The sequence below is a fragment of the Amphiura filiformis genome, chromosome 7, assembly GCF_039555335.1.
Source record: "Amphiura filiformis chromosome 7, Afil_fr2py, whole genome shotgun sequence".
NCBI lineage: Eukaryota > Metazoa > Echinodermata > Ophiuroidea > Amphilepidida > Amphiuridae > Amphiura > Amphiura filiformis.
Genome location: NC_092634.1, coordinates 65,211,038 through 65,224,237, shown reverse-complemented (window position 1 = coordinate 65,224,237; position 13,200 = coordinate 65,211,038). Strand labels below are relative to the sequence as shown.

General features: G+C 38.6%; 1 protein-coding gene across 1 annotated transcript; it reads left to right on the top strand.

Annotated features, from left to right (window-relative positions):
- The first annotated feature begins 2,344 nt into the window (after nucleotides 1-2,344).
- Nucleotides 2,345-13,182, top strand: LOC140156519 (jmjC domain-containing protein A-like). The gene is made up of 8 exons (XM_072179460.1): nucleotides 2,345-2,798; nucleotides 3,405-3,468; nucleotides 4,826-4,951; nucleotides 7,117-7,259; nucleotides 8,427-8,591; nucleotides 11,593-11,665; nucleotides 12,302-12,358; nucleotides 13,105-13,182. Exons 1-8 carry the CDS (start codon nucleotides 2,371-2,373, stop codon nucleotides 13,180-13,182), a joined length of 1,134 nt encoding a protein of 377 aa, XP_072035561.1. The 5' UTR covers nucleotides 2,345-2,370.
- Nucleotides 13,183-13,200: the final 18 nt, after the last annotated feature.

Genomic DNA, 13,200 nt, shown 5'->3' with positions numbered 1-13,200 from the left:
TGACTTTTCTTTGCGAATTTATGTCACTTTGTCAATTGCTGAAAACAATAGTATAGAAAACAAAAGAATTTTAACACTTTCTTTGCCAATATCTCCAAATCAATGTTAGCGACATCCGACTCATTCCCCTTGATCGTGTCACATATTCTGTCGGTCGAACATCCGGGCTATCTCTAGTCTCGGGCCCAAACTTCATGTGGCGCACGGTTTGTTGTGAACAACAGAAACCGGCTGTGAAGGAGCCTACATAGCGATGTTGCTGGAGTGGCATTCAATTTCGGAAAAAAACGACACTCGACCATGGAATTTAATTTTAAGTTTGTCAGTATATAAACGGTAAATCAAGTAAGTTTCTTTCACTCTTAAGACTTAGAAACGGTTGTTTGATTCCACTGACTATTTGCGATCGAAATTTACATAACACCAATGACAGAAATCATCAACAAAAATCGAATCAGGGACTTGTTTTCACTCGAACATCATCAACCGGAAGTGATGTGACACGGACCGACAGAATATGCGTGGGAAATACAACAAATGATACAAGATACAACAGAAGAGGCTCATCCATACAGTGTCAGTGAACAATAACAAGAAATGAAATCTAATGTTAACATCTGCACAAGTGACTGGTAGCCTATCTTTAGTATTGATGCTTTCAGGCTTTTAATAAATGATAGCAAGAAATGGAAATCGCCCCAAAGGAAAGATTTAAATCGTGAAATTGATCGCCACATCTTATGGATTCAGATTACCCTCCGGCGGAAATGTCAAACTGTCAATTACATGTACAACGTCTACTAGTGGACTGGTTTTTAAATCCACTCTCATCAAACTAATCAAAACTGTAAACTACAATTTTATCTAAGAAATTAAAAGAAGAAATACTAAATATTGCTTAGTTTCAATGATGCTTACCAATCTAGTCGCCTTGATGACCAGTGTATTTCCGATCATTTTGCAACGTGGCTGAAAAATATTTCCAAGACATTAGGCATGGCCCGGTAAGCTGGGTAAAATTTAGCTCAATCGATCGTCCAATCCTAGTTCACCTTAGGAGTGATCACGTGGTTTGCTGAATGAATGGAATCGGTGTCGGAACAAGGATTGTTACTTGTACAAACAAATCGTTTGCCGGCACGTTTCAAGAAATTAAATTTACGATCTTTTGATAATTATTATAAATAGAGAGGGCAGCCTATCTGATGTGCCCTAGCAGGACATCAGTCAATATGAGACATTAAATATTAAATGCGAGGATCCAGAGGATACATGCCCGAGAAATATATAATTAAAGAAATGAAGCTCAGACAAACTGGCATTATAATAAAGGAGAGAAAAAATCAGAACCGTTCGGATTCGAACCAGCGTGCACCCATGATTACATGTCGTTGAGTTCACCAACACACGCCACAACAGCTCATTGTGGATCTGCCGCCGAATTTAACATGTAATGATTTTATTCTCTCGAAAATGTCTCAAATTTATAAATTTATTATAAATAGAGAAATAGCTGTGAGACCAAATGGCGGATATACCAAGCACCCTCACGACGTTCGGGTCTGTGAGGGTGCTTGACCAGGCACAGAGGTTACGTATCCTGGGATATTGTCAGTGGTATAGCGAGGGGGCAACAGAAGGTGCATGCACTGGGCAACTTTGGGGGTGGCATGGACTGGATTAGGGGGGTACTCAAGTTTGGTTTTCGTCTGGGTGTACAGCTGGTGAATTTGAAAGTGGACCCATCAATTAATATACCAATTTTTCACGAAATTTGGACTCATCCATATGTTAAACCAAAAGTCAAACCCAAATTATCTTACTTTTTACAAATTTTCCCCTAAATTTTGGCGAAATGTCAAAAATTTTGGCTTGATTGAAAAAAATTTGAAAAAAGGACACTTTCACCAAAATTGGCCTAGAAAAGGGTGTCATTATATACCAAAAGGCCAAAAATGATACCCATGTTTGTGTCACATCCTGTATGGTCATTTATAGTCATTTGTACCATCCACGACGAACCCAGTGAAAGTCGCCAGTACAGATGGACCCATAAAACCAAACAGAAATCAATAGAAAACAAAGGAATTTTCAGACCAAATTTTGATTTTTGAGTAGCTATATTTCATGCAATTATGACATGTGATATATCATTTTAAAGCTTGTTTTAAGGAGATTTTGACTACATGTAATTCAAAATCTAAGATTCTTAAGTGTGCAACTTTAAACTGCGTTCGTCGTGGATGGTCACATATAACAACTAAATGCTTTTCAATTTTGCACTGCCAATAATTGTATTTAATGTCTTACATTTCTCCATATACATATATTTGATTTGTTGCAGATTCATTTACCTGTACCTCTCTAGTAATGATGAAATTGTGTATAATCTATGTGTTACAAATAACTTACTTCATGATGTGTGCAATCCAACCGGTATCCTCAACCGGTTCCCATAGAAACGGGCATCTCAAACCACTCGGCAGCCATGCCGCTGTCAAACGTCCAGTCAAAGTATTGGATGGATTTCCAAGTCCTCAAGAATTCTATATGGACTATGTGTATTCATCTGTACCTGTAGTCTTCAAGGACGGCGCAAGGAGGTCATCGGCATTCTCAAAATGGACGGATGAATACCTGATGAACTTGCCGGAATCCAGGGAGACATTTGTGGATGTTGAGAACAAGAAAGTTGAAAATAGGAGTTTAGACGGAACAACAATGTCTTTTGAGGATTTTGTGAAGCAGTATAAAAAGTTGGATAGTTACTTGGTGACTGATGTGCCAGATTTTCTAGGGTAAATAGAATAAAAATTTGAGGACTAACACTTTGTAGCACTAGTCCCATCTGAACCAGGGTGTTAGCTAATCACCCATCATTTTGGAAGGGCAGTTTACTCATGGGACAGGCAAAATTAATCCCTGTGACATAATGCTAAATTCTATAAATAAGGCTATAGCATAGCTATTTGAACTGATCGACCCAACCTCAGGAAGGGATTGAGGTCTGGTTTACTAAAAAAAAAGAAAGAAAAAAAAGAAAAAAAAAAAGCGCAGTGATTTATAGTGCGCTACGCACAGGCACAACGCCTAGACGTTGATCCACAAGCCTCAGCACACTTTACAGGTTGTCGCTGACCACTACGGCCCCACATCATTCCATAAACCATTAAACAACAATTCAGGGACTTTGCTGCTTCAAGAGCGCACACCCTAGACATTCCACAAATAACCATCGCAACCAGGATCAGCTCCCCGAGTTTCGTACGGGTTACTACGGTACATGTTTTCATGGTCAAATTTTGATAGGCTGTAAAAGTAAAAATGACGGGCACTTATCAAATCCTGCCATTTATTTATTCATCTCATACAAATGTTTGGTCATCTCTTTGCTTTATTTTCAGAAAAGATATTGTTGTACCTCCTCCACTACTCTGTGAGCCTGTCTTGAAGACTGTTGTGTCGATGGTAAGGAAGAAAACAATATTGGTTCGATTAGTGTATCAGTGGTGCATTGCCAACTTGCAGCCCACTGGCCACATGTGATGATGTCTAATATGCAATATGCAGCCTGCTATAATGTTTTCCAGATTTCCTTTTACAAATTAAGCGTACTTCTAGCTGTCTAGCGCATATAATTTTGCACAAGGTTCAATGCACAGTTGCACATGCTTGACGTGGCGCGCGTATGGTTAACGCTGAAAAGGAACCTTGGAAAAAATTATAAGCCTTAATTTTCATCCAAAAAATAGCATTATGAATGTATCAAGTAAAGTCAGAATGTGTCCTGTGAAACTGACTAAAGGCGATTTTCAACCAGAAAGCCAAGAAAGACCCTTGATTTTGGCTGTTTGCAGCTCCAAAAGTCACCCCCTTTTACTTATTCACAGCTCCAGAAGACTCGATCCCTTTTACCGTTACGCCGTCATCTCCCAAGAACAACCACCTCAAAATTATGGGGGAACATACCCACCAAAAATATATGATGTACCCCCACTGGGCTATAAATTATCATGTATATGTTTTATGTATGTGTTGAGTATGTGTTCAAAATTGTGTCAACTGCACACACGTTTAAAAACTCACTATTCCTGTGGAAGATGTTGGAAATATCTTCCACAGGGGGAGTATGATGTTCAAATGGAATGAATTAATTTAACACAAAGGCAGCTACATTTGAATTTCATGCACCCTTTGGGAAAGGTTTCACCTAAATCTTCCACTGAGGGATGGCAAGTTTCTAATAGAGTTATAGTTAATGTGCTAATTCTATTTGAAATTCATACTGCCCTTGTGGAAGATTTTCCTATGGAATACATGATCGTAATCTTCCACACATATCAAGTGTGAACTTCAAATGGGGTTACCTGAATGGGTGGCTTCATTTGAAATCTACACCCCTGTGTGGAAGATTAAAAATGTACGATTTCCGTCAAATTTTGATTTTGTTATTCTTTATTCAAAATGTTGAAATAATATTAATAACTGACAAGAAGGGTTGCGATCCATTTTAGGTTGAAATAACAAGGTAAAGTGAAAGAAACCCCACTGGTTATTTTGGCCATTTAACACGCAGTTTTATGGGAGGATATATATTATCATAATTTTAAAATTATGATAATATATCGAACTTTGCTCTGTTGACCTACAAAGACAACAAATTTGGCCGATTCCATTTAGGTGCAAGTTGGGACATGTGTAAACATTACAAATGTGCAAAAAAATCAGGTTTGAAAAAAATTAACCAATTTCATATTATAAGATCGTACATTATGGCTTTAAGGAATAGCCAATTCATGGTATTTTTTGCTTGTTTTTTTTTCAGGTCATGTGGTTCAGTTCAGGTGGAACCAAGTCGGTGATTCATAACGATGATGTGGAGAACATTAACTGCATATTCAGTGGTTCTAAAGAGTTCCTCTTTATGAATGTAACAAAGTACAGAAATCAGGTAAAACATTAAAGGAGTATTTTTTTGATTCTATGATCCTCTTATGGTATGTTTCAGATCAAGAACTTGTATTCTGCCATATTGGTCCAGTACAAGTTCTTGCTACTAGCTGGTACAACGTAGCCCAGTACTACATGTATACATGCCATAGCCATTATTTTCCAAAAGCTCTATTGACCACTTTATTATAATTTTGTTCTCTTAAGGGATCTGGAATGAGCGTTTGGACAGTATTTTTTGTAGGACATTAGAACACATCAGACATATCGATTTGCATTCTGAATACGAAGAATGTCTTTCTGATATCAAATAATTCATGATGTATAATACAAATTATATGACAAATTATTAAAATTTTATATTTTTCAAATTTTTGATATATTATAACAGTCCTCGAAGTAAATTTTATAAATCTAATGACATATTCTTAAAGTGTATGTAGCTGGGAGGAAAAACCGATGATCAATTGAAAATTTTGACCTTTCATATTGAAGATATGGAATTTTTTTTTCCACTTTATGGAGTGTTTTGGGAAAAAAATCCATATCTTCAATACGAAAGGTCAACATTTTCAATTGATCGTCTGCTTTTCCTCCCACCTACATACACTTTAAGTATAAATCATCAGATTTATAAAGTTTACTTTGAGTACTGTTAAATATCAAAAATATCAATTTTTAATCATTTGCCATAAAATGTGTATTGCATTGGGAATTTCAAAAAATCAAAATTATTTGATATCAGAAGGACATTCTTCGTATTCAGAATGCAATTTGATATGTCTGATATGCTCTAATGTCCCACAATAAATACTGTCCAAACGTTCACCCACCCCTTAACATAACATAAATACAAACTTGACAATATTTTTGCCAAGAGAATGAATCTGCAAGAAATTTTTTTGCACACAATGTATAGCCATTGAACAGTGGTAGAATGAGGCTCTGGATCATACTTTGAGAAATTAGATATACATGTAAAAGACAGGTGATTGAAGAAGCATTTGAGTACTGAACCATGATCAAAGTGATCATCACACAAAGTCTACGGCATGTACTATCATTCCAAAAAGTGAGTGATCCAACTCCAGTGGAGTTATGTAACCACTTTGCTGGCAAATTAGAGAACCAGGTTGACACTAGACTAGAATCCCCCGGGGGGCCACTAGCTCATATATGAAAGTTGTAAGCATCCGTGTGAAAGAAAACACAGATTTAGGGTGGTTTTGAAAAGCAAAACGAGGATCCCTGTGGATCTGCGATTAGGGTCTCAAAACACTCATTTTACTGAAAGAAAGGGTAGTTTTTTTTAATTACCCAATTAACAGACATTAGTGGTGACATATTTATCAAATTATTCGGCACAAAGGAGTTGTTTCTGAGCAATTTTACCAACCAGATTAAAAAAAACCTCAAGAGCCGACTTCAACAGCGCCAATTTTAAGCTTACCGATATCACTGTACCGACACACGCAATGTCTATCCTTATGGGGCAAATTTCTAACCAATTCCTCGCTTAGGGTGTTTTTATAATGTCTATTATTTTAGGGGTAAATTTAAAAAAAATTCCATGCTTAGGGTGTTTTTATTTCAGTAAAATCCTTGTTTAGGGTTAGTTTGACAAATTTTCGACATCCTAGCTTAGCTAGGGTCACTTTTGAAAGTCAATTCACGCGGATGCTTACAACTTTTATAAATGAGTGATCCCCCCGGGTTGAATCTCTCAGTCGTCTACACTGCGCATGTTTTTTTTTTCATGCTTGTAGTGAAGACTGAAAAAACTTACAGTTCATACATGTCGGACTCATGAAGATATTCTCATGTGACTTTGATTGTGCACCATGGCATGGTCAATTTGGACACAACTGCGCAGTTTCAGCTAAAACCTTTTTGTGGGATGCAAGTCATGACTCTATGTAGGTGAGGTATGGCAACACAAAATGTGAAGGTTAAATTAATATCGCCTCCTTTTTTAAACAGTCAACTTGTTGTAAATAGGGTGCAAGCCATAAAAGTTGAAATGCATAATTTTTTATCTGGCAAATATCGTAGCATGTTAAGTCAAAGTTGTGCTGGTGGAGTCAAACGGTAAAGCCCTTGTGGGATCCAGGCATTCGTGTTCAAACGTAACCTTATAATGTACAGTTTTCACTTCTCTATTGACAGATTGTTTTTGACCACCCTGAAGGAAGTTACATGGGTACTAATGTCGAGAGTGTAGACTTTGATAAGTATCCAGAATTTGAAGATATGGAATACTACTACGCATCAGCCTCTGCTGGGGACTGCATTTATATTCCTTATAAATGGTAAGATATGGAATGTGCTGTTCCATTCCAAATCCACACTACCCCTGTGGAAGATTTTGGAAATATATCCTACAGGGGGAGTATGAATTTCAAATGGAATGAGCACATTAGCAGCTCCATTTGAAACTCACTCTCCCTCAGGAGAAGATTCAGGTTGAATCTTTCTCAGAGGGTGTATGAAATTCAAATGGATCTGCTGCGTTCATTCCATTGCATGGAAATCCACACTCCCCCTGTGGCAGATATTTCCACAATCTTCCACAGGGGTAGTGTGGATTTTAAATGGAACAGCCCAATATTCAGACTCAAAGGCATACCCACCAGGGAGCAAGCCCCCCCCCCCCCTGCTCGATATATGGGGACAAACTGACCAAAAAGTTTAAGAATGTGCATCTTCCTTTGGTCCAATTTTAAGCCATAATCGTCCTAATTGTGACCCGGGCCATTTTAGGGTTTAAATTGTGAATTTTTGCCTGCTTTGCGCACAAAAGTCAGTTTAGTAGTGGGACAGGGGAAACTTTGTCTGCTTTGCGCACAAAAGTAATTTTAGTAGTGGGTCAGCGAGATGATAGGGAAACCCCCCCTGGCTTGATGGCCCTGTGGCTGTGGATGTAACAACTCACGATTGCATCAAAATTAAAGGACTTGACCTGGCAATGTGGTCAAGGTTCTTATCAGAGATTTTACAACTTTCCTTAAAATTGTTGGCAAATTTTGGCTACAGAGGCAAAATTAGGCTATTTTGCAAAAAAAGAAAAGATAAGTATTGAAAAAATGAAAATTTTGGAATTTTGGCTCACTATGAATAATGGCTCATTGATATACCAAGGCAGAAAATGTGACCCATGTTTGAGGCACATCCCATATGATCATTTGTACGACGTACACCTCACCAGGATGAAAACATCATGTGGTGAAATCGGACGACCATTATCCTTTGATATAAAATTCGTCCGATTGAGCCCATATTTATTGGTCGAGCTCCCAGTTTTAACATATTGGCTGCGGTTTAGTCGAGTCCAATATATTAAAACTCATAGCGGGACCAATAAATAGTGGGCGTAAAGCATCCAATTTTATCATTATTATGTTTTGGATCCAATAGTTTCACACACTTGGATTCATTAAAATATAAATAATTATAATAATATCATATCTCCATTGCAGGATACATCAGGTGAATTCTATAGACCGGAATATAGCCGTTAATTTATGGTTTGAACACAGGACAGATTTAACTCCAACGTCAGATTCATGCGGTACCATCAGTCCTGATACAACACTCGCTGATATTGAAATATATGAACCGCCAGAACAGGTTGATGATATATTGTAAGTATTCTCCGGGGGGAGGGGCAGTGGCATAGCCAAAGGGGGTGTTGGTGCACTCCTGACGGCCTGTCAGTACATCGCGACCCATCAGAATATTTGGCCTTCGCCACATAACAGTCAAATAAAAACCGGTTAAGTAATTCTGGGGCGGGTCAGTTTTGAAATTTTAGAGGAGAGTCTTTCAAAACCTTCAAAAACCTTAGGCTGTCGGTACAGTATCAATGTTGCCCCCCTGGGCTCTAAAAGCTAGCTGTGTGGGGGGGGGGGGAGGTCACATGTATGAACTTTCAAAACAGAGACCCTAAACAAATATTTTCTCCAGATGGCTGGGGTAATAGTAGGGTGGGCATTGGGATAGGTGGGGCAGGGTGGGGTTGGGCCTTATCTGATAGAATAAGGTTGAGATATTATAGTGATGGTGTTGGTATCAATAGCGAAAACAGGTGATTGCAAAAGCAAGAGAGGCTACTAGTAGTTCAGGGAATTGCCTTATTTCAAAAGTTGCCTGCTACATACATTTGGTATGCAAATTTGAAGGGGTTCATTTTATATTTTACTTTCAAATGGATGTATGTATACATTTGTAGAGTACCGAAGTGATGACGTCACAGAAAACTTTTTTTGCATTTCAGCGTTTTGAATACCATGTATCGGTGGAGCATGATGAAAAACAGTCCAAATTTGGTGGGAATCGGATCATGAGGGCCGAAATTGGCCTGGTTCCAAACAGCCCATGAACCAGGTAAATTGGCACTGATTTCAAACAGTTATGAACCAGGCCAATTTAGGTATTCATGCGCTATCTCGGCCCTCATGATCCTATTCCAACCAAATTTAGACTATGGATGTTTTTCATCATGTTCTACTGAAATGCTGAAATGCAAAAAAGAAAATTTTATGACGTCACACTTCGGTACTCTATTATCATTGTGTGGTATTCCATGCAGTGTCATGAAGCCTGATAGTATATTATACATTAACCCTAACACTGGACCCTGCTTTTTGGGATCGGAAGTCAAAGAAGATCCGAAAAAGTCAAGGAGAAGAAGAATTTTGACTTGGCACCCCGGATTCAACCTTTGACCCTCGCATGCCAACCACACGATCACGGACCGGTAGCTACATCGGGTTATTGCTGCCCGCCAGCAATTCCGTCGCATATAACACTTACATATACATATACATGAGAGCTTTTGTTACACGCCATTTCAAAAGATCACAGCGTGAAAAACCAAAAACATATGCAAAATATATACAAGAAACAATTGAAAAACAAAAGTAAAAATGAAGCAAGCAAAATTATGTTGCGGAAACAGGTGGGTTTTGAGGCCTTTTTAAAGGCAGAGACTGTTTCAGCACTTCGCACAGATGACGGTAAATTGTTCCAGATCAGAGGTGCATTGTAGGTAAATGCCTTGTCGGCAGCGGATTTAAAAGTCCAACTGCGTATGATCGGCACATTCAAACGAGTGCGATCTGAGGCGGATCTAAGGCCCTCGCGAGGATTCTTAAGTTCCAGACATGATGACAGGTATTCTGGTCCAATGCCGGCAAGGCATTTAAAAACATACAGCATGGCTTTGAATGTTATTCTATCCTCTACAGACAACCAGTGGAGCTGATGTAAAAGCGGCGATACATGGTCCCTTTTCTTCGCACAAAAGATGATTTTAGCAGCCCAGTTTTGGAGGGTCTGAAGGCGAAGCGATATCAGTAGTGTTGGCACCCATGAGAGAGAACATTGCCATAATCAAGCCTGGATAAGATAAGTGAGCGGATAATGTCATTACTAGTATCAAAGTCCAAGAATCGCCTAATGCGAGAGATATTGCGAAGGTGGAATGAAACACTGCGTGTGAGTGAAGAAATTTGGTTACGATAGTCATGCAGTTATCGAAGATAACACCAAGATTTCGGACTGTTTCAGATGGTTCAATGGCCTCATTTCCAATTTGGAGTGTGACAGCAGGCATCTGGTTCTTAACATGAGATGAAGCGGCGATGAAGAATTCAGTCTTCTCACGATTGAGTTGAAGCATATTGCACGTCATCCATGATTGAATGTCACCAATGCATGATGTAAGAGAGGAGAGTGCACGATCAATGGACGACTGACATGCGGGTCAAAGTTGGTATACAGTTGCACGTCATCTGCATAAAGATGGTAAGAAAGGCGGTGTTCGCGTATGATTCTTCCAATTGGGATGGTGTAGATGCTGAAAGATATGGGTCCAACAATTGACCCCTGAGGCAGACCGTAGTCGAGGGCACACTTCGCTGATTGGCAACCATTTACACATACACTGGTGGTTCGTCCGCTGAAATATGATTTCATCCACTGAAGGGCTATGCCACTGATACCAAGTTCTTGATGCATTCGCTGAAAAAGGATGTTATGGTTGACCGTGTCAAAGGCGGCACTCAAGTCTAATAACACAAGAAAGACCCTTTTCGATGATGAAGAGATGTCATAATATCATCTTTGACCTTTAATAATGCCGTCTCTGTGCTATGTGCTGCACGATACGCCGATTGCAGTGGCTCACCCAAATTATTATCTTAGGGTGATTGCGTCATCGCAGACCCTGGGATTCATGCATGCGCAGATTTTTTCATCGTAAGATTTTGTAAGATTTTTGGGTGTTAGGGTTAGGGTAGGCTCTAATCTGGAAAAATACATCTTAGATAACCCTAACACTGGACCCTGCTTTTTGGGATCGGAAGTCAAAGAAGATCCGAAAAAGTCAAGGAGAAGAAGAATTTTGACTTGGCACCCCGGGATTCAACCTTTGACCCCTCGCATGCCAACCACATGATCACGGACCGGTAGCTACACGGGTTATTGCTGCCCGGCCAGCAATTCCGGGTGCATATAACACTTAGGGAGATTGCGTCATCGCAGACCCTGGGATTCATGCATGCGCAGATTTTTTCACCGTAAGATTTTGTAAGATTTTTGGGTGTTAGGGTTAACACATTCTTGTTCTTTTTATGTTTACAGAACAAAAGTGATACTATTTATGCTTCAGAGTCAAGATGGAAATGAAGATAATTTTATAGAATTTGTCAACACTGTAAGTGTATATTTTACTGTACTGATCAAGTTTTTAGCAAATTTCGTTGTCTGCTTCACATGCTGCCATATCTGAAAAGGCTGCCTTGTGTGGTTTTTTTTAGCATTGTCTACTTGTGTTGAGATACATGTACACTGTAAAATTAACTTCGTATTAATTTTGGGGTATTATCACAATATTATTGCAATCTCATGTCTATTCGTGAAAGAAAGAAGCATGCCGAGATGTAAAATAATAATATGAAATGCATAATGATAATAAAAATCACACAAGGCAGCCTTTTGAGATACGACAGTATGTGATGCAGACAACGATCTGTCACATCCCTGGACAAACTATTCAAATCAATCCTGAAGTTGAACACCATCATTGGAACCATATTATCATAACTTCATATTGTCAGTGAGGTATAAGTGCATTATAGACCAGACACGGAAGTCCTCTTTTGGTCAAAGTGCTAGCGCGCTCGCCTTTACACCATGAAGTTGTCAGTGATCATGGGTTCAAGTCTCAGCAGGACCGAGTGACTGGAATTCACAGATAGATTTACAGATAATGACTGTGATAGTATTCTGTATGTTTTAAACTTATGTACATGTACAATGTATTTAATACTTTTTTATTTTCACTTTTTAGCTTGATGACTATCAGGGCATGGAATGGACGAATGATGCTCTAGTCGCAGCAAAAGGGGTAAGTTAATAACCAATCAATTGTGCCAATCAATGGATAACAATCAATCAGTTAATCAATCAATTAATTCAGCAATAATCAATTGATTTAGTTAATGGTTAGATCTAATAATCAGTCAATAAATTAATTAGAGATAATCAATTGATTCAATCAGTGGATAGATCTAATAATCAGTCAATCAATCAGTTAGAGATAATCAATCAATTGATTCAATCAATGGATAGATCTGGTCACATGATGTGACACAGGATGTCACATGATGTGACCAGATCCGGGGGCAATTCAATATGAAATGGATATAGGTGTAGGGCTGGCACTTTCGCAGTAAGGAGCAATCGGTGAGAGCAAAATGTAAAAAATATGGGGTCAATGGGTGAGAGCATGATTTTTGGCATTTGGTGAGAGCAAAATGTAAAAAATATGGGGTCATTGGGTAAGAACATGACCTTTTTTTTTTTTTTTAAATGGCACAATAATTAACAGACCTACATAGTATGTGTCACCTCCAAAGTGGGAGTGCCCCCCTGTGCCAGATCCCAAAGACCTCTGTTTTTTAAACTTTGTTTTGATCTTTAAGGAAGACTTTTTACAGTATCAGCGTGGTCAGTAAAAATGATCAATCTTTTGCCTATTTCGGCTATACTGGAGAGTAAAATTTGCAATTCAGAATCCAAAGATTCTTTTACAGAATATGCCATTTTATCGCCGATAACCTATTTTGTTCTAAAATTTGTTTTTCCCATCAGTTTTTTAAGTTTGCTGACAAGGATAATGATGCACAACTCACCGTACAAGATGTGAATTTATTAAAACCAGTAAGTTGAGTGTTTTGTTAACATTAA